The following is a 25767-nucleotide window of genomic DNA, read 5'->3' as shown; positions in this document are numbered from 1 at the left end:
GAGCTGCAGGACGTAATGGGGGCGGCGAGGGTGCGGGGGCGGCTGCCCCATCCTGGGGCAAGGAGCTTTGTTCCCTCCTGGATTCCCAGAGAGGGGAAGTAGGAAGGGGCGGGAGCAGCCCACATTTCTCTGAGCTGCCCATGGGAGCCAGGTTTTGGGGAAGAACCAGTTCGGCTTTGGCTGGGGCAGTGAGATGTGAGCACATATTTCTGTTCCCGTGCCCCTAGCACCCTGTTTTGGCATGGCTTTTTTTTTTTTTTTTTACTGTTGACCCCGAAAGCAAAGGTGGCTCCCTCAAGCCCCTTGCACACTCCTGGAAGCACACATTGATCTGCCTGGGAAGGAGAACCGGGACCCTTGTCACAAAACCAGTTTTTCAGAGTTTTCTGGCTTGGGTGCAAACGCAACAAGTGGGCCCTTGGGGCTGGGAACGGGGCCCAGGCTGGTGGCAAAAGCTCCCCGTAGCCGGGGGCAGAGGGGACAGGTCTCCACCTGGGTCACATCCCTCCTAGCAATTATGGAGGACACCGAGCAGAGCAAAAGGTGAGCCCGGCTGGACATGCACGTGGTCTTTAAGCGCGGAGGCCGAGGAGCAGAGAGCAGCGGGAACTGCGCGTGGTCGCGGTGCACTCGGAGGATCCCCAGCAGTTGCTGCGGCCGCTCTGAGCCAGCAACGCCACCAGGCAGCTGCTGGGACAGGGCGTGCATGGCACCAGCAGCCCCACCGGGGACCTTGGGACAGCAGGTGACAGCATTTTGGCATCGCCACCGGTGTTTCCCAGGCTGCCTTCTGCCCCCGGAAAGCCACCGTAAGGGTGCAGGGCTGGGGCGGCCAGGATCGGGGCCACCGCGGTGCCGAGCCGCCGAGCTGCACCCAGAGGCATCAGGGCAGCTTTTCCTGCTGGTTTTCCCTCCCTTCATCCGTCAGTTTTGCAGCTTTCCTTTGCTCTGCCTCATTTTGGGGTGGAAGCACGGCTTCCCCCCGAGCTGCCGCGGGCAGGCCGGCTCGCTGAGCGCACCGCCAGGGCTTTGCACCGCTTCACCTCTTTGAGACGAAGAAAGGATCGGCTTTGTGCGGGCTAGACGAGCGAGGGACTTTAAGAATGAACTGGAACATAGCTGCAAAACACGGCACGTCCAATCCGATTTTTCCTAGCAAATGAAACAGATCTGGCGGAGAATAAACACGAACTTTCAGGAGCGGCTTCCCTGAAAAGCGTTCGAGGGGGGATGAGGAGATTGGAACAGATCAGCCCCTTACACCCCTGCACGGCCCTCCTCCCTCCCCTAAATGCCATCTTTAATAGAAATAAATTAGAATAAATGATCAGCCTCTGCCTCCTAAAGACAGGTGGCAGGGTAATATTAAAAGAAATGAATAAAAATGCATTTAATGAGCATTGTTAATTAAACCTGGAAATCAAAGAGGTCTGAGTTGTGGGAATTCAGAGGAAAAAATGAAAATGAAGGGAGCTGTAGCTCGGGGCAGGAAGAGTGGAATTAAATTAAATGTAATGTGGGATTGTGTTTGTTAATGTCTATCACACATCACAGTGTGTTACAGTTTAGGGTAAAGTGTTTGTTCTCTGCCTGCACGCAAATTACGCGCTGCCACGAATGGAAACTCCAGCATGGAGGAGGGTGGCCGGGGCCCACGGAGGGTGGCACGGTGAGGACGGCGGGGACAGGGGCAGCGGGAGCAGGGCCCTGCCACGGAGCCGCGTGTCGCCGGGGGTGTGCGAGCGTGTGCCACGCGTGGGGCGGGTGCAAGGGTGAGTGCCCCAGCGCATCAGGGTCTGCGTGTGCGTGCCCCGTGCGTGTCACCGGGGTGTGTGCATCGATGGGGGTTGTTCCCTGCTGCGGACAGGGCTCGGTGCCTGGTGCTCGGTGCCTGGTGCTCGGTGCCTGGTGCCCTGCGCAGGGACCCGATGCTCTGGTCCTGCCTCACCCTGCACCGCAGGGAGGGCCCGAATGGAGGAGGAGGGAGGGATGGGGAGGGATGGGGAGGGATGGAGAGAAGGAGGGAGGGATGGAGAGGAAGAGGGAGGGATGGGGAGGAAGAGGGAGGGATGAAGAGAAAGAGGGAAGGAGGACGGAGGGGAGGGACGGAAGAGGGGGCGCACGCTGCTGTCGTTGCTCCCCGGTTTTCCCTCGCTCTGTCGCGCCCCGGCTCCCTCCCTTCCCTCCCTCCCGTCCCCTCGGGCAGGAGCCAGGCCCGGGGCGCCCCCAGACTTTTCTCCCTCGCCCCAGGCCCTCGCTGGGGCTCCCCGGTCCCCGCCGGGCAGGCGAGGGAAGCGCCCCGCGGGGAGCCCCGGGCCCTCTCCCGGCGGCACCGGCCCCGGGCCCTGCCGTCGGGCGGAGGTCCCGGCCTCCACTGGAGGCCCGGCCGCTGTCTCACCGAGGCCCTAACACCGCGCTCGGGCTAATAAAGCGCAGCCGCCTGCCCTCACCCCCAGCACCCCCCCCCCCCCGGCCCTCGGGGCTCGGTCCCGCTCCGGCCCGGGGGCGCTCCCCGAGGGGGCTCGCAGGGGACGTCGGGGGGAGCCCGGGGGGGGGCGGTTGAGGGGGGACCTTTGGGGGGGGTGACACAGAGGAGAGGGGGACACGGGAGCCGCGTCCCCGGGGCCGCCCGACGGCGCTGGAGCAGCCCCGGCCGCCCCTCGCCCCCTCCGCCCGTCGGGAGCCGTCGGGGCCCCTCGGGAGCGGGCGGCGCGTCCCCGGCCCCGCTCGCTGACGCGCGCCCCCGGCGCGGCGGGCGCGCCCCCGCCGCTATAACTGGCGTGCATGGAGTCGGGGCCGGCGCAGAGGAGCGGGCGGGCGATGGGAGCCGCCGCTCCGGCGGGGTAAAAGAGGGGCGGAGACGGGGGCGCCCCCGGGGCCCGGCCCGCCCGGGGCTCGCCGCGGGCCCGCACAGATGCTGGTGCACAGCTACCCGGGCATGGTGAGTGCGGGACGGGGCCGCCACCGGGGCTGGGGTTGGGAGCCGGGGCCGGGGGTGGGGGTCCGCACCCGACGGGGGGGGTCGGCACCGTCCTCACCGCCGCTGTCTCCGCCGCCGCAGGACCGCGCCGAGGGGCTCCCCGGGGCACCGGCCGGGGCCCGCCTGCCGCAGCTCCCCGCTCTCAACCAAGCTCCCTACGGCTCGGCTCCGCCGCTCTGCCACACGCCCGCCGCCGACTTCCAGCCGCCCTATTTCCCCCCGCCGTACCCGCAGCCGCCGCTGCCCTACCCGCAGGGCCAGGAGCCCGGCTACCCGCACCTCGCCGACCCCTACGCGGCTCTCAGCCCCCTGCACCAGCACCAGCAGCCCGCCTGGCCCCCCCAGCGCTCCCGGCAGGACGACGCCGGGCTGCTGGCTCAGACCCACCGGGCCCTGGGGCTCGACCCCCGCCGCGAGTACCCCGCCGTGCCCCGCCTGCTCCACGGCCTCCCCGACGGCGGCCACGGCCTCCCCGACGGCCCGCTGGGCCTCCACGGCCTCGGCCACCACGGCCTCGAGGACATCCAGGTACCGGGGCGACCGGGGGGAGGCCGGGCGGGGGGGGCGGGGGAGGCCGGGGTGGTTTGGGGTGAGGGGGGGCGCGGGGTTGCTTTGGGGTGCCGCGGGGCGTTCGTCCCCCCGGGGCGCCCCGATACCGGGAAGGAGCGGCCACCGGGACGCCGCGATGGAGAGGGTGAGGCCGCGGCTCCGCTCCGCTCCCGGGGCCGCCCGTCCGTGTCCCAGCGGTTCCTGCTCGCCGCCGGCACCGGGAGCACCGGGAGCACCGGGAGCACCGGGAGCACCGGGAGCACTGGGAGCACCGGGCCCCGCCGCTCTCCCCCGGCTGACGGCTCTGGCTTTGGTGCTTTCAGGCCGTGGACGACGGCGGCATGAACCTGCTCGATCAGTCCGTGATCAAGAAAGGTAAGAGCGCGGCGGCACCGCGGGACGCGGCCCCCGGGCCCGGCTCCTGCCCTCGGGGCTCCCCCCACGTCGTTGTTTTTTTTTTTTTTGTTTGTTTTTTTTCCCCCGGGTCGGTGCCGAGCGGGGCTCAGCCGGGACCGGGCAGCTCCGGGGCGGCGAGGAACCGGCGCGGGGTCCCTGCCGTGTGCCCGGCTCCGGTGCCGCTCGGAGCCTCGGCGGGGGCGAAACGAAAGCGGCGGGGCCCGGCGGGTGGCTCTGGCCGTTTGTCCGGGGCCGGCCGCGCTCCGTCGGGCCGAACCGGGCCCGCTGCTCCTTCCCGGTACCGGGGGACCGAGGGGCTCGGCCGGGCGGCCCCGGCTACGGGAGAGCCCCGGGGGGCCGCGGGTGGTTGGCGGGGGAAGCCCCGGGGCCGCCCCGGCGGGGCTCGACGGCAGCTCCCGGGCTCGGCGCCCCGGGGCCGCGCAGCGCGGGCACGGCGGAGCGGGGCTCGGCCCGGGAAGGACAAAACGGGGCCGAGGATGGTTTTGTGCTGCCGAGGCTCCGGGACCGGAGCGGGGAAGTGAAGCCGCCGGCAGGGCCCCCCCCCCCGGTGCCAGCCTCCCCGAATTTATCGCCGCTTCTCCCCGACGTGTTCCGCAGCCCCTCCGCTTCCACGCGAAGCCCCGCGCTGGGAACCAGCTCCCCTCCACCAAATATATTTTATAAGCTCTTCTCCGCCCAATTTATTTTTGTTTTCTAACAAAAAATCCCACCGGGGCGTTGTTGGGAGCGGGAGGGGGACACGAGCGATTTGTGCGGCAAGCGAAACGGGCAGGGCAAATAAGTGGTGCAAGGCAATCGGGAGCCGCTCTCGGGGATTTTTTTTTTACAAAATGAGGGGGGTGGAAGGGACGGGTTCAGCGGCTGCCCCCCGCTCCGGACCCGAGCACGGGCGGGCAAACGGAGCCGCAGCCGCTCGCCCCGGCGCGGTGCGGGGTCGCCGGGTGCCGGGGGCGAGTGGCCCGGGGTAGGGAGACCCGGCCCGGCCCGGCTCGGCTCGGCTCGGCTCGGGGACGTTTCCCCTTGCCCGGTGCCTGCTGATTCCCCGGGACCGGCGTGGGACCGGCCTGGGACCGGGGGAGAAGCGCTCCCGGTGCGCTCCGGCCCCGTTTCGGGGAGAATTGCCGCTCCGGGCGCCCGGCTCCATCGCACGGCGTTTCGGCGGAGCGGTCAGGGCGGTAATTATTTGCGCTTTAATTAGAGCACACGGGAGGCATTTCATCAAACCTCCTCGCAGGAGGGATGGTCGCAACAAGCCGCAGCGTGCTCTGCCGTGCCGCCGGGGCGCTCGCCGGCTGCTTTTCGGGGTGCAGGCAGCATTAAATTCCCTTTCAGAAACGCGTTTCGGTGGGAGCCTTTGGCTGCGGGTCCGGGTGAAATTATAGTCTTGGTTTATTATTATTATTATTATTTTTTTTCCCCTCCGTTTTTCAAAACGTGCGATTAATTAGGAATTTTCCGTCTTTCGTCGGGAGGAATTGTTGTGGGAGAATCTGTTGCGGCAGATTTGTACCTAAAGGTAGGCTCCCTCTTTCGAAACAAAAAAACAACAAGAACAAAAAAAGAAAATAGAAAATAGAAAATAACCCTGGCTGAAAAGCAGGGCGTTGTGGTACAAACCGTCTGCAGCCTCTGTGCCTACGGACACTTTGCCTTTCCCGGTCTTTTCTTTTTTTTTTTTTTTAATTATTATTATTTTATTTTGCCTGCTGTGTTTGAATCAAAATACAAAGTGCGTTTTGGAGAGCAATCAGGTTTCGGCTGCAGCCTTGGGGCCATGTCCCGCCAGGGTTTCCCCGTCTCTCCCCGGGAGCTCAGAGCATCAAAAAGCGAATTATTTTGGGGGATCCCGGCTCCTTTTCCCCGCAGCCTCCAGCTGCGACCCCGGCAGAGTCGGGGAGGCGGCGGTGAGCGGGGGGGGTCCCGCAGCGGGGCGGCAGCGCGGGGACCCCCGGCCCGGTGCGGGGCAGCGCTGGGGCTGCCCGGGGCCGCATCCTGCGCCGGTGCCCGGGACCACCCTCCCGGCCCCTCCGGAGCGAGCCCTTCCCGGCCTCCCCGTGCCTCCCCCGGCCGAAATTTCGATGTCTGCGCCCCCCCTTTCCCGGCCGGGCTGCTCTGGAAGCAATGTCCCGAAAACCGGAGGAAAGCTCGGGAATAACGGCAGCTGCAGGCGGGAGGGGGACAGGGAGGGGTCGGGAGTGGTGCTGAGCGCCTCGGGGCCCCCCCAGGACCGGGGGTTTTGCTCCGTTTTCCAGGGCACTGCTGCGCGCAGGAGCCGCGCTCAGGAGCTGCGAGCGCCGCTGCCCCGTGCTCGGAGCGGGAGGATTAATTAATCCTCAGCCTGATTTCTTTAATTTAATTTTGAGCTAAGAGTGGGGCCGTTTGGGCTGTCTGAGTCTGCCCCGAGCTGCGGCCTCAGGCACCGTGGCTGTCGGGAATTGCCCCCTGGGAAAAAAAAATAAATTAAAAAAATAAAATAAAATAAAATAAATCAGGGGCAAAGCCCGAGCCTCGCAGCCGGGCAGGCAGGGAGGGCAGCGGGCACCTCTCGGTACGCCTCTTCCCGTCCCAAGCTGGGGGAACGGTGGAAAAAAAAGGACGTTTTTATCATAAATTACGCTGAGATCTCAAATCCCGCAACCGGGGCTGCTTAATCCTTGAATTCCTCCCCGTACGGCCCTCGGACAGAAACCCGACCTAAAGCCGTGCGTGTGCAAACAGATAAATCTCGCCGTAATGAGCCGCTGAGGTGCCGTGGTCCCGCTTCAACGAAATGCCCCCCCCCGCCTGCCCCCCGTCCCTGCAGCCCCTGTGGCAGTGCCCGTGGGCGAGCGGGGAGCGCTCGGTGCCCGGGGACCCGATTTGTGCCCCCTGGGCTCCTGCAGCGGGCAGGGGGCGCGGGGGGAGATCTGGCGATGCTGGCAGAAACCAAACGTGACCACTGGGCCAGGAGCCCCGCAGCGGGGGCTTCGGGATCCTAAAAAATATGGGGTGAGCTGCCCCCAGGACTGGGACGGCAAACGGGAAACCCGTAGTTTTGTTTGGGAATTAATTGGGTAAAATCCTGCACGGGGCGGCAGAGATTTTGTGATTATCTTTCGTGTACGCGTTTGTTTGTTCTCCCTCTTTTTAAAAAGTATTTCAGAAATGTTTTTCTGTCTTTTTTTTTTTTTTTTGGTGGGTGTTGGTTTGGTTTGGTTTTCCTTTCCCCCCCCCCAAGCATTTATGTAAGAGCAGGACTATACTAGGCTTGAAAACATTATAACGAGCTCGGAAAAAGTTTGGTCTGGGGCTGCGGCTGCTGCAGGCTCCGGCTGCTGGAGGCGTTTTCTGCTGCGTTCACCTGCTGCCCCTGTGGTTAGAGGCCCGGGCCAGCTGCTCACGTCCCGGTGCAAAACCCCACAGACAAACTGCAGCACAGGAGAACCCGCCCGCAAGCCCCCAGCCGCCGCCGGAGCTCCTGGTGCGGCTTTTGCCCCGGTCTGAGAGAGCAGAGCGGGATTTTCCATTTATGAAATCAAGCATTACGCCATTGCGCTTCTTAGCGAAAAAAAAAAAAACCAAACCAACCCTGCAGCTTGGTCATAAAATAAAGAGGGATTTCATCGCTTTGACATCCTTCCAGGCTCAGCAGAAGAGCCTCCTTTTGGGAAGGAAAATAAAAATCCCTCTCCCCAGCACCAAAGAGCACCCGGGGTCCTGCTGGCGATGGTGCCAGCGCATGGAGGCCGGTGGTGAGAGACGGGGCCCTGCGAGCAGTGGGAGCAGAGAAATCCCCAGGGCCCTGCACCCTGCTCGCAGGGAAGCTGCTCCCGGAGCACCACCAGGGCAGGGTGCCGCCAGCACGGGCGCGTGCGGGCACCCAGGGGTGCTGCTTGGCCGATGGGGACCCAGCTCCTCTGGCTTCTCTTTGAAGCAGCAGGGTTTGGCCGCCGTGCTCTCCCTCGTGTTTGTGACTCGTTTAAATTTCCATCCGAGGCTTTTTAGCTGCTCCGGAGTGGCGGTGCTAGCGTTTTTGCTCAGGAATGCGGACCTGTTTGGCTGGATGCTGGACGGACAGATGGAAAGCTATGCCTCGGAGTGCTCCGAGCCCACATTTAGAAATACTGCAAGAAGTGGCTGTCACTCCTAAAGAATGCAGCAGAGGAGGGAGACTAAGGCTGAGCTCCTTCGATCCACTCGCCACGGCATGCAAGAGCCAGGTTTTGAAGCCAGGTCTCGCCATGGGGCTGCCGGAGGGATGGGGTCTGGCGTGGGCTCGGGGCTGGTGGGACCGATGCTGCTTCTCCTCCGCTTTGGCGCGGGGAAGATCTGAGCTGTAAGAAATGTCGCGTGAAGCCAGATGTGGCAGGGGAAAAAAAAAACTCCCCAAAGAACGATACTTGCAGCAGATTAGATAAACATCATTTCCTGCGATGAGAAAGGTAATAAATGAGGTCATCCTATAAAACACCTGGGGCTGCGAAGACTTGTCTTTTATAAGACTGTCCACAAAGCGTGGGCGGAGGTGCTTGGACGGCAGTCAGACGTACGGTGCTGAGCTCGGGCTTCTCCCGCCGAGCTGGCAGAGCTCTCCTGCTCGCCGCAGCTTTATCTGCTGGGGGAGTTGGCCTGAGTGGGAAAAGGGGCTCACCCGGGACAAGCCGGGGCTTGAGGGAGGCTTTGCTGCCTTCCTCAGCTCCGCTCGCAAAGGCTTTAAAGTTTCGACAAGCCCTCGCGCAGCCGGCGCGATGCGGTGCTCATCAAAACGCCGCCGCACCCCCAGACGCAGGCACCGCTCCCTCGCGCACACATGCGCGCGCTGCAGGAGCCCCAGCTAATCAAACAGAGAAACTTGAAAGAAAGTTTTCACTCTGAACTGCGGCCAGATCACCGTTCCTCCATTAAAATTATATTTTTAATGTCCTATAATTGCACCAGGATAAAACCAGGTGTGTGTTCATGCGAGATAACACGCTCGGGTACCGGTGAAGGCGCTGGGCTTTGTCTCAACCTTCCCGGTGCCTCCCAGGCATGCGTTATCTCCAAGTTTCATGTACCTTGTCATGACTTACTGTTTAATTAGATGCTTCTAAATGATTTTTTTTTTCTTTGTTAGAAGTAAAAAGCAGCTCTGAAAGGGTAGGTTCAGAAAAGCCAGCTTGGGTTGCTTTTTTGGCATGTGGCTGGGGAGTCAAACCAACAGGAGCCGGACTCCAGGTGCGGTTTCCCCACGGGACGGCGCCGCGCTGGGCTGGCCCTGGAGGAGCGATTCCTGCACGCCTCGGCTGTGGGGGCTGTGGGATATTTTGGCAGCCCGGGTGCTTGCCTTGAGCTCGGGTGCCGCAGCCCCTGCTCGTCGGGGCGGGCAGGGCGCAGCCGCCGGGCGCACTCGGGGGCCAAGGGGCCCTCGGGAGCCGGCGGCACACGGCGGCAGCCGGTCACGCGTGAGCTGCTTGTGGGCAGGGACGCGGTCAGTCGCCAGCTGCTTCGCTGGGGAAAACTCGGTGCCTCTGGGAAGGTCTTTCCTGGGGGCATTTTAGTGCAATATCAAGTTTTTTTCTGCTCCTTGCTCAAGTCACTGGTCCTGGCCAAGACCAAGTTGACCTCTTCCTGTGCTCCGGTTTGCGCCCAACACCCCAAATATCGCGATCCAGCCCTTTCTGCTCATCTCACCCTGCAGATCTTCTCTTCCTGCCCACCCTCCCACCCCCCCATCAGCAAGACAGTCTGGGGAGGGCAGGCAAAGACCCCCCAGCACCCATTTTGGCTGCTGAGCTCAGCAGCTCCCATTCCCGTGGCCCTCCAGCTATGGTGCCGATGCCTCCAGCTCGCAACGTGCTCCAAAAAGCCACCGCCCGGGCGCTGCTTGGCCGGGAAGCCAGGCCCGGTGACGCACGCCCCACAAAGGAGGCGGCGCCGAGATCCTCGGTCTGCAGCCGGGGCTGTGCAGGAGGCACGCGCCTGGCCAGCACCCACGGGACACCGGTCCACGGCCCACGGTGGGACAGGCCCACGGTGGCACAAGCCCACGGGGACCGGCTCTGCGCCGCCAGCCGGGGACGTGCCCAGGGTCACGCCGCGACCGCGGTGGAGCAGAGGCAGAGGCAGAGGCAGAGGCAGCCCATTCCTCCCTGTTTAGTAATGTTCCGAGATATGTGATCTCAGGAAAAAAAATGCGCGCAATCTGTCTTAATTAGTTAAAGAGCCTAAACGAGGTTCTCTGAAGTCCCAGACTAGTGCCGTAACCACTAAATCATCCCACCCTTTCCTGTGTGATCCTAGGGAATTACTCATTCTTGCTGTCCTTCCATTTGTTTGTTTATTTTAATTCTTAATGGAGGAACTAATTAGCAAGTGTGGATATAATGCTTGGAGCTGCTGCATGCTCGGCTCTCGGCTCCGTGCCCTGTTCCATGCCCAGTTCTGCCCCGTCCAGGTATCGCCTTTGGTTCAGAGAGAGGTTAAGTGTTGGGGCTTACAGGAGAAGAGCAGAGAAGCAGTAGGGAATGAGGAAGAATTGCTAGAAATGATCCCAAACCACCGTCTGCAATCAAATACAGCAGCGTTCAGTTGTGCCAGCGGCTCCGGAGCTGGATGAGGGGAGCTGCGTGCGGGTTCACCTTCCCCAGCTCCCACAGTGTCCGCGGTGCGTGCTTGGGATTCCAGCGGGGCCTAGGCTCCCCGCCCTCTATCTCAGGCATTTATCTGGCATCAGTCACCCGAGTGCCGAGGCGCCAGGCAGCGAGGGGTCGGGTCAGGCCCTGTTCCCTCCGGACTGGTCGGACAGGAGCCGTGTCCCCGGCGGTGTCCCCGGCGAGGCGGCTGTGTAGGGGACGGCGTATCCCCGGAGCGCGCACCGGGACAGACTGAAGTCTTGGGGTTGATGGGGTGCGAGCGGGGGATCTGAGCAAAGGTGTCCAGGTTGCTCCAAGCACCCAGCTCAAGCAGAAGATCCAGGCTAGCAAAGCGTTGGGGCAATCGTTGGAGAAACATCAGAGGGTTTGCAGACACCATAAGGCTGCCCCGCGGTAGCCTGGGTATGGATGTGTGCCGTCCCAGTGGCCAGCTCGATGCCTCCTGCTGCCGTTTCTGTGGCTGGCCGGAGCTGTTTTCCCTTTAGGAGGATTCTGGTGTTGCTTCTTCCCCCGGGTCTCCCTGGCACCGCCGCAGTCCCCGTGCTGCTACAGAAGGTTCTTGACACGCATGTCCCCACGCCGCGTCCTGGCACCCGGGAGCGGGGTTGCTGCAGCGCGGCCGCTTGGCCCGACCTGCCACCGGTGCATGGCTTTACAGCCCCAGGGCATCCCTGAGCAGGGCAGGTAAAAGCAGCTTCACTGTAACACCATGAAGTGGTGTCTCCCCCAAAAGCACTCCCCAGGCAAGCCGGTGACTCCAAAAGGGCAGGTGAACTGACCTGTGTGCGCTGCTGCGGTCTGGGAATCGAACAGAAACCTCCCCAAATGCTCCGCGGATTGGCAGCGAGTTCCGTGTGAGAAGTATTTTTCTATTATTATTCATGTCTAATCTTTGCTGAAGGGTCTTATGCCCCTCAATAATCTAAATACATTTTAACAAATTGATAGCAACATTACCATGGCTTACGCAGGATCCACCGCCGTTTGCAAGAGACACAGCATCTTTGTTCTCCCTTTTTAGATTATGTAGATCCAAGCCACACAAATTCAGGCGCTCCTATAGGGAATACAGGGAAAACCTCTCAAGCATGTTACTGTAAAATGGATTATACTGTTTAAACACATAAAGATCCCATATACCGGTTGCCAAAATGTAATGGGAGTTTGTGCTGCTAAATGAATAAACCTGTGATGCCGAACGCTACGGGGCAGAGCGGTGCAGTGGGCGCAGGCGGGAGCGTTCGCTGCTGGGGCGACGTTTGATGAGAAACTTTCCTTGTCGGCTGCATGGAGCCGTGCAGATTTCCAGTTCCTTTTACCTAAATCCTACAGCTCTCCAGCCTCCCGCTTTTTTTTCTTGCCTACCTGATACCTGTGTAATTTCTGTGATGTGAAACGCGCTTTTTCTATACAAAAAGAGGCAGAGAGTCTTAGATGTGTCCAGAGCAATTAATAATTGAACCGAATTTTAAATAGTTGTTATTTTTCTTGCTCAGATGGGAAAGAGCTTAGCTGCAAATTCAGAAAAAAATACTGAATTGGGAGGGGAAGTGAAATAATCTGAATCCCTGCAGTAACTTTTCACACCGTAAAGGTGGCAGGGAGAGGCGCAGCGGTGCAGGAGGGGTCGGGGCACAGCACTGCCAGAGCACTTCTGCTGGTGAATAGCAGAAAACAGGGGCAGAAAATATCTGCAAGTGAGCTTTGACTTTCAAAAGCAGCATCCGAGTCCTTTTTCATTCATTTCTGTGAAGCTTTGGGCACTTGGATTTCATGAGTTAGGAGGACATTTTAATCTTTAATGCTGCTTTCCGAGGTTTTTATCCAGGCTGCTTCGTCAGGTGCTCATTGAGGCTCCCCCGACAGCACGACGCAGTCCCTAAATCCAAGCCCAGCAGGGAAACTTGTGGCACTCCCAACAAACTGTGATCTGTTCCCAAATTCACGAAAGATTCTGAACAAGCGCATCTGAGGTCGAGTTATGCCTAAATGGTAAAGCAGGGAAATGCAGGAGCTGGAATAATTAATTGCAAATCAGTTACTAATCCCCTCCCCAGTCCTGAAGGTGCTTTTGCAAAGGTGTGAATAATTTTGGTTGTTCTGTGGATTGGTTGTTTCTTTAAAGACACATAACCAGGTACTGTCTTTAATGGGATGCTGAACCAGCCCCAGGGAGGCTGAACCTCCAGCCTGAAACTCCCCAGAAACAGACAAGTGCCCGGTAAGACACAGCAGGCACTTCAGCGGCTGTAACAGAGAGAAAAATCGCAGTTAATATCACACGGCACCTTAAAATTTAGTTCATAACTTAATGTATTGATTTGCATTGGAAACAAAATGTTAAGTGGGGGAGCTTTGCATAGGCATGGGACCTCTCCTGATTACCTTTCTCGTGGGAATGGTTTGGGGCTGCTGACTTGCACCTCTGCTCCCTCACCTCTCGAGGGTCCCGGACCCATTTCCCTATCGGGGCTCAGCAATCTGCAATGCCCCGAGATAAAAAACAAGATTCTTTCCATCCTTCCATTTGAAAAGGCCTTTGAGCCGATTACAGCGTTTCCTAGAGAGGCTCCCTTTGACATGGGGACTCGATTCAGGTTGTGCATTCAAGATAAAGAAAATACCTGTATAATCCCCTCTGGGAAGAAAGGATAATTACAGACTGCGGGGTTGAAATATGGCTGATGGCACTGACCTCCTTCCCCGGACCATCAATAAATACCTCTGCGCTGAAGCACCAGGAAATTGAAGAAGCTGAACTCCGCAGCACCTCCTCGCCGAAACAGGGCTTTTAAAGCCACGGCAGGAGCAGTCGCCTCTGGCTCACACCCACATGCAGCCACTTCTTTATATATGTATCTCGGTCGTATAATTTACATCAGAGACATTCAAACTAAGGCTAGATTAGTTCGCTGAACGCTCTTCCTGAAAGACGGCGCTAACCCCGTGCCTTTTCTGAAGCACCTTTCATCAGGGGCTGCCCACCAGCACAGCTTCCCAGCCAGCCGAGGCTTCCCCACACCGCGTGGAGCCGGGCAGAGCCGCAGGCACCGAAATCTGGGCTGGGCCCTCGGTGCCATCCCCGGGCACCGATGCCCGTGGCTCGCCTGCTGCCAGCGAGAGGCAGGGAGGCAAAACAGCAGCAGCTGCAACGAGGAGCAGCCCAAATTGGTTCGTGTGGTGCCGGCGTCCCTGGCACGGAGCTGCCCTGCGGTGCCGAGACGCTTTAGGGGTGGCTGGAGATGTGAAATTGAGTTACAAGGTGGGCTCCCGGGGGGTTACCTGATAGCGCTTTAAAATGCGATCTAAGCTCCAGCACGCTCCCGCTTTTAAAAGAGGTGTCGCAACAAAAGCGCCAGCATCCAGGGATTCGGGAGGAGGATTTACCTGTAATGTATCCAGGGAAGGAAGAAAACAGCCTTGTCAGACGGCAGCGATTTGCATGTTCCCTCTGGACTTGTTTTTCCCCTCGCAGCACCCCGAGCTTCGGCTGGAAATGGAACCGGGCAAATAATAGCACGAAAAGCAATTTGATTTCCAAGCGCCACAAATTTTCCTGCTTACAAATTATTTCGCAAGCAGGCAGCACATTTCTCAAATGGAAATGAGTCAGTATTTCATCTTTTTTTTTTCTTTTTTTTTTAGGTAAAATCTCTTTTCCCTTAAAACAAAAAAGCTGGCGGGGCGCAGTCAGCATCGGTGTAGGGGCACGGAGCAGCCGCGGGGCCGGTGACGTCCCCATGGGCACAGACCCTGCATGGGGTGGCAAGGGGCTAGCAGCAGGTGAAAGTGGCTGTTTTCAGGAGTTGGGAGGTGGTTTCAGACAGTTTGTGAATACGGACAGGAAGGAGAGGGGCGAGCAGGCAGCAGAGCATGAGGCTGCAGGTCCGGCTGTGCTGAAACTCCCCAGGGAAAGGCAGGGAATTCCGGCTCCTTGCATAAAGGCCCCTGAAGAGCGTGCTGCTTTGCTCCTTCTTCTTTGTACCTGCAATGCGAAAGCCTCAGGACCCACCTCTGCCAACCAGACCGAAGCTGTCAGAAGATTCCTCCCAGGACACCTCGGCCGGAGCTGGAAGGCGCCAGGCTCCTTCCCACCCAGCAGCTTCACAGCTGGGCACTCACCAGGCCCCCGGTGCCTCTCTCCTTGCACCCCGCTGCCCAGTGCCCCCAGAGAAGCAAGGTCTGGCCCCCCGTTACATCCCTGGAGCTGCTGGGCCTTGCGTCAGAGGGTTTGCCTCCCTACCCCAAGAGGCATCACCACGTCCTGTGCTCAGGCACCGGACCAGCTCCTGCTGGCTGCATTTCCCACCCAGGGGCTTCTCGTCGGGAGGAATCCTTCATCCAGGGATCACTTGGCCAGCGTTAATTGTGTATCCCAGCGTCCGTCCCAGGTAGATGTTGGTATCTCCTTTTTGCTGACGGAGACGGCGGAGCCCAAGCTGCAGAGGTGAACCGTGGGCGCCACAAAGAGACTCCTCGGCTGCAGAGGAGGCAGGAGGAGAAGTGCATGGCGGTGGGATGCACCCAGCAAGAGAAGGGACGAAGCCTTCGGTGTGCTTGGAAACCAGGAGCTATCCTGAAATCACTCTCTCTGAATCAGGAGTTTTCAGGCCAGAGCAAATTGAGCTGTGCGAGTTTCATCGCCGCTGCCTGCTACGCCCAATGTGTGCTTAAAAGGCAAACTAGATCCAAGTCAGCACAAAAAACGCCTCTCTGAAAGGAGATCAGAAGCTGCTTGGGCTCAAAGGGAAGACAAACCATGCCTACCCGCGGAGTTGCAGCAGGGCCGGTGCCACTCTGCGATGTGCACGCAATGCACAGCGAGTGGCACCTCCCCTGCAACCTGAAAGGAGGCAGCGAGGCGGTGAGCCTCGTGGGAACGCTTCTTGTGGCCATCCACAGAAGAAATTAGGATCGTTTTCCTTCCCACGTTCGGCAAGAAGTTGTAGAAGTTGTACACCTTTTATTGGCACTGGGACGTTCCCAACAGCTGACTTCAAAATGCTAGGGCACCGTGAGACAAGAGGATGCAGTGACAAATACAGCGTTATTTCAGGGCATTAAAGAGATTCTGGTGTTACAGAAGCAGGGGACGTACCTAATCAGCTTTCTGTAGCTATTGCCCAATTTTAGGAAGTGCTGTAAAGCCCGGATTGCTTATAAAAGCATTCCCACAGACCAGAAATGCGTGCATTCAGATCGTGCTCGTATGCCTGCTCTTTGGTAAATGATTTAACTTGTTCTGTGCCTCAGTTTTCCCCGGCTGCAGTAATTAGCCAGCTCACCGAGGCACCGGGAGCGAGGCAATGACTCAAGCGGCAGGTCCTGTATCAGCGCTGGGCTGGGGATTAGCTGCGGGAAACTCTTTGAGGTCTTGGGGAAAGGGCCCTGTCAGAACAGCTGTGTTTCAAACTCGGTTTTTCCCTCCTGGTTGGATCCCCGGGATGCTCCTGCGCAGCCCAGCAGCGTTTCCTTGCAGCCCTGTCACTCCCCAGCCTGGCAGCAGCGTCCCCGGCACCAGGCGCTCACCGGGGCAAAGTGTGGTGCTGAGGCTTTGCCGGGGGAACCCAGCAGCTGAGTTCCCCTCTGCGTAAGGAGCTGAGGATCAGCAGCAGGGGGCAAGACGTTCGGATTTGTTGGGTTAGAAGGAACAGCCTAAGTCCGAGCTAAGCAACACGCAGAGTAAAAACTCCCCCATGGAGAGCAGAGAGCCCTGTGGCTACAGGAAAGGGCGAGCAAAGCTTAGGGGGGGCGCAAGGCAGCAGCCCAGACTCAATGACCCAGGGGCTTTGGGGAGCAGAAGGATTTTTTTCCCCCTTTCTCCCACGCAGACACGTCCCTGTGGCTGTCCCGTAACTCACCCCTGGGACTCGGTTTCTTCCCCAGCATCCCCAGCTCCCTGGGCTACAACAACCCTCCTGGCAAGTCAGCAGCTCATTTTATCAAAAGCCCAACACATTTAAATGTTTTTTGTTGAAAACCAGCCTGCCAGCAGCCTCGCACGGCTGCTTGCCCTGCCACTGTCCCAGGTCCAGCTGTGCCTTCGCCACGAGGCCCCTGAGCAGAGGCCACCAGCACTGGGTCCAGCTCCCAGCTTTGGGCCCCCTGCCTCACCCTCCAGTCACCGCTGTGTCACCGGGCTGCAGAGCTCACGTGGAGCTGGCAAGGCAGCCGATATTCCCATAACAAGGAAATAGCGATGAGATGTCCTGCCCGTCACAGCTTCCTGGCGTGGGACACGGTGGGCCCAGCTGCGCCCAAGCTGCCCCTTGGAGGGGGCCAAGCGCCTGGGCACCCCCGCGGATTGCGCACGAGCACCCAAGTCCTCCCTTGCTGGTCTGTGTGTGATGTGTGGGCCCATTCCTGTAGGACCAAGCAGCCTCTGGGCCACGTTTCTGTCCCAAATTCCACCCTCTGCGGCCGTGAGCCTGCCCGAGCCAGCAGCTGGTACCTGCCCGCCGTGGGGACTGGTCACACGCGGTGATGGGGAGCAGAGCGAAGGGCGATGTCCCTGGAGCCAAGGGCAGGAATCTCCGTGGCCCAGCCCCAGGAAACCTTAGAGGGGGCGTCCAGTGCGGTGACACCAACACGACATTTCTGCTCCCAGCTGTGCCGCCTGCAAAGCACCCGGGGGGCTCAGCTCCGTGCCTTGTCCCGCAACCCCGCTCGGACACGGTGGCACCGAGCTCTTCCCACCCGCATCCCGCCTGCGCGGTGCCCAGAAACAGTGGTGAGCACCCCTCCCTGCCCCAGCCGTGTCTCTCTCTGCACCATAGCTTAGGTGACACCTCGGTGTGACGCCGTGCCAGGCACCCCGGGGTGCTGCCCTCAGGGCTCAGCTGCCCGCACGCACCCACCGTGGGCTGGATGCGTCCCCTGCTCCTGCCCGCAGCCGCAGGACACCGGGGCCGGCACGCTCGGGCGCTGCGCCGGGTGCTGCGCCTGCAGCGGTCTCATGCTTCCTTCTTGTCTGCAGGCTGGCTCAGGTGCTCCGATCACCTGCTGCTTGCGGGAACGGGAAAGCAGCAACTGAAGATCGAGGGGGACTTTTGGTTTACTCAGATGACAAGAGACAATTTTGGTTCCCCCAGAGCCAAGGAAACAAAGCTGTCAGGCTTTAATGGTAGCTTGTCTCCCTCCTGCAGCATGTTTATGGGCAAACAAGCTGCAGATCAGACCAGGCAAACAGCAGGTGAGGCCAAATAACAATAATTAATAATTAATGGCGAACGTGGCTATGTTTATTCTTGTTGTGTTGAGGCAACGCTGTCTAATGGCTGAAGCACTGTTACAGGACTCAAGAGGCCGGGCTCGGTTTCCAGCACTGCCGCTAACGCCTGCGTGATGCTGGGCTGCCACCCGCCCCGTTCCCCCTTGCCATTCGGTGTGCCGTGCTGCCGAGGGTGCCAGCTCTGCCCTTGTCCCATCCATGCATGCTCATGTCAAATGTGATGGGGCCGTGCTCTCAGCTTGGCCTCGAGGCAGAAAAGCGATGCCAATACTCACGGTCCGGTCCGGGCGCCTCGGTGCCAGTGCCCGTGGGGCTCCGTGGTGCACACAGCAAGGCTGGTGCAGCTGCTCGGGGCATCACCTGCACCACTGGGGGGGCTCTGGGTTACAGCTCTCCAGGGGGATTTGTGTCTGACCGTAGCGTCATCCCCAAAAAGGCCAGAACGTTTCCAAAGTGTCGTGTCCCCATGCCATCACCCTGCTGTGCACCGGCACCCATCCGTGCTGCCTGCACCCACCACCCCATCCCATCCCTGCAGCCGCCCCCTCGCTGATCTCCAGGCCAGTTTTCCGTAGGTTCGGGTGTTTGCTGCTGGCACCAGCGAGGTTTGCCTCCTTCCCCAGCTGCCACATTTCATGGGCACGCATGGTGAAGCATGAGCCCCTCTCCCGCATGACTGCTCGGTCCCTGGTGTGTGTCCGCAGGTCCCCGGCCATGCATGCAGGCTCGGATAACACCACTGCATGATTCCAGGCATGCACAAACGTGTGAGTGTATAAATGATGCAGAGCACTGCAGGCACTGATAAAATACGTGGTGCAGCAAGCAACCCTGGGGTCCCCAGGGGTCCGGTTACAGGGTGGCCCCGCTGCAGCAGGAGCCACACGTGCTGGGTGCCTGGCCCTGCCGCGACACATGCCTTTGCAGTACTGCATGGATATTTGTAAAACATGCTCTGACTTTTTATTTCAAGGGTAATTTAGAGACAAATATAACCTGTTCTGGGCCTGGGAGAGAAAACTTTGAAGTTGCTGCTTCCTGGAAATGTCTCTGGTTTCCTCCGTCACGCGGTGATGTTCCTGTGTTTGTTCTTCCCTTGACATCCCTCAGCCAGCCAGTCGTGGCACATGCCAGCACCGCAGTTACCGACTCCAGCACCTTGCCCTTCAGTCCCCTGACTTTGCCCAAGTTTCATGCTAGAGGGAGCTTAACGTACCTTAGCTCATTTCCATTCATCTTTCAGCCCTAAAACATTAGCCATTTTTATGTACCATGTGCTGCTTTTTATTGCCACGCTAACAAGTTGTTGAGCTCTATTTACAATATGCTGATTGTAAGAGTCCACTAATAGGTCCAGTCTACGTAGCCTTCCCAATTAGTTTTCGGGTTTTCTGTTTCATTTTGGGCATGCGTATTTCCTTTATAAAACTTGCATCTCACCCTGGCATTCGTTGCTGCATTACTTGAACGCGAGCTGTTCCATTACCAAGGCACCACAAGGAATGCCAGGGCTGAAATGATCTGGAGCGACGGCATTTGCAGTCCTCTTTGGATTCTTTGAAAAAACCTGCTTTTTTTCCAGAGTTAAATTGGTGATTAATTTCAGAACATGAAAGCCAGAAGAGATTTGGCACAAGCGACAGCCGTAGCTTGAACCTATAAACCTTTACTGCGTCTCAGAACGTTTCTCACTGGGGTGACGTATGGGAAAACCGTGCCCGTTTCAGCCCGGTGCGATGCCGGGGCCCGGTGTGGTGCTGCGTTCACCACTGCCCGCCTAACTTCTTTGCTAACCGACTGCTGTCCATTGAGCAAAAGGAAGTTTGTGCTGGATTAATCGTGTTTGATCATCTCAAGCTTCCTTTCAGCCCGGCATGATGAGAGTTTAGGGCTGCGGCTTGTTGTGGGGCTAATCCCAAAGCTGAAGCCTTTCCCCTGTTCCTACAGGCAGGTGTTTGCAGGCACGGTGCTCAGCCCTCCCGGCACCACCCCGGCTTTCTGCAGGGCAGGAAGGTGGGAGCTGAGCCCTGCGGACGCAGGCTGGAGGGACGCAGACGGGGGCTTGTGCCCCACAGCAGCTTCCCAGGCCAGGAGAGAGGAACGTGCACCCCTGCGAAGGGCCAGTGCTTTGCTGCCACCCACGCCAGGGGACACAGGGCAGCAGATGCAGCCCGATGCTGCGGGCAGACCTTAGTCTTCCAGTAGACCAACCCGAAACCCCGGGTTTAATCCCACTAGAGCTGGGAGGCGTGGGAAAGCAGGCGAGAGCAGAGCCTGGGCTTCTTCCATTCTTTTTCGTTTTTAGTTTGGTTTCATCAACCCCACCTCTCTTTTCCTTCATTGAAGAGAACACGAACCTGAGCTATCGCAGGCAGCCACGCTTACACCTCCGGCTAGCAGCGCTTGTGCTGGGTGCTAGAAAGCTGCCAGCAGCCACCGAGCTGCTTCCCGAGCTCCGGCCTCTCAGCCCCCGTCTCCCCTTCTCTCCCCTCCTTGTCTCCCAGTGCCCATCCCCTCGAAGGCGAACGGCACCACCATCCCCGCCCTGTCCATGAACAAAGACGGCCTGATCGGAGGGGTGACGAATCCCAACGAGGTCTTCTGCTCGGTGCCTGGCCGCCTCTCCCTGCTCAGCTCCACCTCCAAGTACAAGGTGACCGTCGGGGAGGTGCAGAGACGGCTCTCGCCCCCCGAGTGTCTCAACGCCTCCCTCCTCGGCGGGGTCCTGCGCAGGTAAGGGGCACGGTGCTCCCGGGAGCTCCCCAGCACGCTCCCTGCTGCGGGCAGGGGATGCCTCCAAAGCCAGCTCGGTGTCCTGCACTGGGGTTTACATCCCATGTTAGTGGAGAAGAAAAATTGTGGGTGTATGGCTTACCGGGAACAGGATTTTGTTGCTTTCCCTTCAAACCTAAAAGCTTAAAGTGGAATTATGGTTATTTTAACCTTAATTACATCATAATTATTTTTCCTCCATTCTTTTCAGGGCAAAATCAAAAAACGGGGGTCGGTGTTTAAGGGAAAGGCTAGAGAAAATCGGACTAAATCTACCTGCAGGAAGGCGCAAAGCTGCAAACGTCACCCTGCTGACCTCGCTGGTGGAAGGTAAGAGTCTCTTCGCTCCCTCGTAAGACGGGAGTGCCGAAACTTCAACACCCTTCATTTGCAGCTTTCCACAAACGAGAACACTTAAAACAAAGTATGCAGTGGTCACCACTAACTGCGACTGAGACTGGAAACATCCCCGTGGAAGTCTCCCTGCTGATTCAAACATGTCTGTCCTCTGAAACTGAGACATTTCTGTCGGACCAGTCATAGCCCATTCTGGAAAAGGCGCTCAGGAGCTGAACTGGGCGGAACATCAGAGCTGCAAGCTCCCTTTTGGCCCTGCCTAAATTTACCAGCCACTTCTGGGAACTAGTTTTGGTAAAACTTACTCAAGATCACAGAAACCAAACACAAAAAGGCTTGAATAAAGCTGCTGAGGTTTGAGCCTGGCAGTTGTCCTGTAGCACCACGTGCCCTCTCGGGCCACAAAATCGCGTGCTGTGATTGTGCCCAAGGACAGCCCAGTCCTTGGGCAGCACCGACCTGTTCTGTTGGGGCTGCGCAGCACAGGTCCTTGCCTTGTGTCCCCTAAGAGGTGCCCCATATGGGAGCCAGGCCCTCCTCTGCTGGCACAGCAGGGGACAAACAAGACACAGAGGAGATGCCACGCGGCTCTGAGGTCTTGCAGGTGAAGATGAAGTTTGTGGTGGCTGAGCCCAGCACATGGCATTAAGGGCTGAGAGCAGCTATAGGTGCTGTGCAGCTTGAGGTGTTCAGAGCCGCCTGTTCGTTTGCTCCCCTCCTACTTTTCGCACTATGGAAATGACGATGTTGTCTTTGGAGAAAAGGGCACGGGACGCAAACAAATGCAGTGACAGCTACGACTCCCTTCCAGCTCCGGAATCCATTGTGTTCGAGCCCAGCGTGTTGGAGGCAGCTGCCTGCAGTTTCTGAATAGAAAATCATTTCCATTGTTGCCAGCAAATTAAATGACCCGCTTCATTAGGCGGAGGTTGTTACTGAGGGCAGTTGGTTTGTGCTGAATGAAAAGCTGATTTCCATTAAAAGAGAAGAAAGAAAAGAGTGAAAGAAAGAAAGGAAGGAAGAAATGTACATTTTGATTTCAGGTGGCTGCCGATGTTTTGGTTGCTGCTTACCAGCTCATAGTAAATAAAAGAGTAGCGCCATGTGTGCTTGATGGATATAATTTCCTCCTGCAAGTAAGTGCTATGGTACTGGGAGATGTTTCATGCAGAGGAAGGTGTCAGTGCTTTGTCATTACCCAGCACACAGAAACTGGCTTGTCCCTCTGTGCATCAGGCACTGTCTTCTCTTGGATGTTTGCTGCCTTACTTTAATATTTTCTCCCCTCTGTTTTCCCAATGTCTGTTCATTTTTAAAAAATACTAGGTGGGTTTTTGGAGTGCTAATAATATACTTTTTGTTACACAGAAGACCCAAAACTGTTTGTATAGATGGGGGAGGGTGGGGGCTCGGGAATCCAGGGAGCACTACAAGGGCTGCACACAGGTAGAAGCGCAGCTTCCTTTGGGAACTCTTCCCTTCTCTTGAGCATCTGCCCTATCAGGTAGCTCCAGCACAGGCCTGGATGGGCAGTAAGGCTGTATTTCAGCTTCAGAAGCATGCCCAAGTTCTCAGAAAGAGGCATGTGTTCAGGCAGGCTGCAGGCTCCTGCCTCCAAGCCCGCTTGTTCCCTCTGCTGAAGCCTCTGTAAGCCAGCATCTGAATTGCCTTTAAAACTTTGAGCCATTCCCACACACTCATGGGAGGAAATAAAGCCAGGCCCTCGCCACGAGGTCATACAGTCCTTTTTTATTGTCACGATAGCTGTTTTTCAGCAGCCAGTATGTTTTGATTGTTTTCTAACATATGAACAACTGCAATTCCAATTCTCTAGGTTTACCTTACCCGTTGCTTCTTTGGCAGAAGAGAGAAAGTGGAAAGCATCAGCTCTATATAGAAAGCACAGACACTTTCCTCGTGACATGGCTTCGCAGAGCCAGCTCTGGGAGCTGGGAAAGCTGTGGTAGGATCTAGGTTAATGTTATCAGGATGGATGGCCTAATACGTGTGAGCAGCAGGGGGCAAGTCAAATTAGCTCTGCCTGCCCGACCAGGATTTCGGGTGCTGGGCATGATCAATTGCCATCAGCTCTGATTACTTCCAGGGGGACGCCCGGAGATGGATCAATTTCATCAATGGGTGGGCATTTCCAGGGGGTGATGGATATGCTGCCTGCGCGCCCAGCCCGAGGGCCCTGCTTGCTGTGGGAGGACGTAAACACCTTCCTTCGTCTCCTTCCGTCCTCACATCCCTGTTTTTTCTGGCAGTAACAGGGCTAAGGTTGCTTTGCACCCTCCAACCCGTGCTTAAAACTCTAGGACTAGTCTATGATTTGCTCAGTTTGGAGAGGCCAGCGGGAAATTTTGGAAGAAGTGGGGAGAGACAGATACAGCTAGGGAAGCAGCCAAGTCAGAACCACCTCTGCTGTTCTTTTTTTTGGAGGAGAGCAGCTTAGCGAGTCACACATCCTGACCCAACGCCCGCCACCACCCGCTTGATGCGTTTTAAATTATCAAAGGAAGGGACCGGCTTCTGTTTAGAGGTGGTGATGGTTCAGTCGGACCCATATGGACTCAGTGTTTTACAGATGGGTACAAGAAACTCTTAGTGGTGTCTCTGCACCAGCTCAAGAGCCAAAGGTGGAGAGAGCTCTTGGGTGGTGATTGAGAAAGGAGAGCACTGCAGTCCCGTGAGCCATGTCAGTGAAATGTCTGAAGCTGCTACAGAAAATGTCCCCTTTCACATAGGTGTTGACGCAGCTTGTCAATCTGTCCTGCTTGTAGGTGAAGCCGTCCACCTGGCCCGGGATTTCGGCTATGTGTGCGAAACAGAGTTCCCAGCCAAAGCAGCGGCAGAGTACCTGTGCCGACAGCACTCCGACCCCACCGAGCTCCACACCAGGAAAAACATGCTGCTGGCTACCAAGTGAGTACTCACCCGACCACAGCGTGGCAGGTACACGCAGCCTGCAAGGGAGGGGCGGCGTTAGCTCCGAAACCTTCCTCTTCTGCCCCGAAAGCTTCCTTTTCTGGCCTCATAAACTGTGCACAGCCACACCTGAAGAACGTGCAGAAAGATGAATAATTAGCACGGAATGAAGGGCTTGCTCCTACATGGGAGAGGTTAACCTAACCCCAGGGAACGTTGTGGCAGTGCTGTACGTGCCCCTTCGAAACAGCAGCTGCTGCACCAGCTCTGGCTGTACTCAGGGGCTTTCTGCAGGCTGGAGCAGAAAGCTGCTTGTGCAAGGAGCAGAAAAAGAAACCCCAAACACGCCCAGCAGCAAACACCAAACTTTCCAGCAGCATTTATAGTAACACAGACCTTTCTCTTTCAGGCAAATTTGTAAAGAGTTTGCAGACTTGATAGCCCAGGACCGCTCACCGCTGGGGAACAGCCGCCCCTCCCTCATCTTAGAGCCAGGTGTCCAGAGCTGTTTGACTCATTTCAGCTTGATAACCCACGGCTTTGGTGGTCCTGCCATCTGTGCGGCGCTCACAGCCTTCCAGAACTACCTGGTGGAGTCCCTCAAGGGGCTGGATAAAATGTTCATGAACAGCACAGGGAACGGGCACACGGCTGGAGACTCCAAAGCATCAGAAAAGGAAGTGAAGCATCGGAAATAACGCACTGACTCCCCAGCCTTCCCCGGGAGCAATAGGAAGGTTAAACGCTGCGCAGGGGGACGAAGACCCAGGGCAGAGTTTTTCTGAACTGCTACATTTGAACTCGGGATGAAACTCGTAAAGCAAACAAAGAGAAGAGAGAAAAGATTTAAAGAATTTAAGACGAAGAAACCAACTCTAATGGACGTAGTGAGAATGAGAAAATAAGCCAGGTTGATGGCTTTTGGTTTTTGCCTTTTTTTTTTTTTTTTCCTTTAAATCGTGGATGCAGGAAGCCAAGTCATGTGCAATTTTTTATTTTTTATTTTTTTTGAAAGCCCATAATGAAATCCTGACACGCTCCAGGAATTTGTTCTAACTGAGAAGAGCGAGAAGAGGCCTCCTCAGTGCAAGAAGCAGAGGAACGAGCAGAAGAGGGCAGGGAGTTGGGTCGCTGGCTGTACCTGGATTTATCAGCTGGTTTCAACAGACAAACACGGAGGAAACCTTCCTATTTCCCCACCAGCCCTAAAGCCAGGCCAGGAGAAAATTGCCAGCAGAACTGCTTTGGATTTGAAGCAGTTTCAGACTTCGTTTACAGTTTTCAGACAGACTCCACGTGTGTTTCCCAGGGCCGTGGAGCCCTGAGCCGTGCCACGAGGGGAGGAACAAACCTCACCCCAGTCCTTCCCAGGGCAGGAACCGACCGCGGAGAGCTTCCAACTGCTACTGCAGGGGATAAAAGCAGGTTAAGTCATACCCGGGACTTATTACAACTCCACAACCTACAGATAACAGCACAGAAGTTTCTAAAATTAATAATAATAATAATAATAATTAATAAAGCACAAGGAGCAGAACTTGAACCAGGCCAAACCGAACTGTTCTAAATCTGTATATATTTATTTATGTGTAATTAAATCTGAAAGTTTTAAGATGTCCAGTGCGAGTTATTTATATCGAATTGAATCTTTTTTTTGTTTTGTTTTGTTTTGTTTTGTTTTTGTTTTGTTTTTGAAAGATGAAAGTCTCTGGTTTTTCTGCCATTAGAAATGGGAATGAAGTTTTGGATACACAAAACTGTAGCATGGACAAGATAGGCTGTGATAATAATGACTATAGAAGTTCTGCAGGATTTTGTACTTGCTGTTGTTTCTCTTAATGCTGCAATAGATGTACAACACCCACACCACAATGTCATTCTCATTATCTTAATAAACCTCTTTTTATTTGAAGAAAGCA

General features: G+C 57.3%; 1 protein-coding gene across 2 annotated transcripts; it reads left to right on the top strand.

Moving 5' to 3' along the window:
• The first annotated feature begins 2769 nt into the window (after positions 1 to 2769).
• Positions 2770 to 25767, top strand: TFAP2E (transcription factor AP-2 epsilon). 2 transcript variants are annotated; one of them, XM_066982494.1, is made up of 8 exons: positions 2770 to 2941; positions 3062 to 3508; positions 3853 to 3904; positions 17537 to 17752; positions 20296 to 20524; positions 20775 to 20893; positions 23704 to 23845; positions 24258 to 25767. In XM_066982494.1, the coding sequence occupies exons 1-8, from the start codon at positions 2915 to 2917 to the stop codon at positions 24544 to 24546; spliced, it is 1521 nt and encodes a 506-aa protein (XP_066838595.1). In that variant the 5' UTR covers positions 2770 to 2914; the 3' UTR covers positions 24547 to 25767. The 2 variants fall into 2 exon arrangements, with proteins under 2 accessions (XP_066838595.1, XP_066838596.1); XM_066982495.1 differs by lacking the exon at positions 17537 to 17752 and having other exon boundaries at positions 2774 to 2941.

The sequence above is a fragment of the Anser cygnoides genome, chromosome 24 (assembly GCF_040182565.1).
Source record: "Anser cygnoides isolate HZ-2024a breed goose chromosome 24, Taihu_goose_T2T_genome, whole genome shotgun sequence".
Taxonomy (NCBI): domain Eukaryota; kingdom Metazoa; phylum Chordata; class Aves; order Anseriformes; family Anatidae; genus Anser; species Anser cygnoides.
The sequence above is the reverse complement of the archived record's forward strand: the minus strand, read 5'-3'. Positions and strand labels throughout refer to the sequence as shown.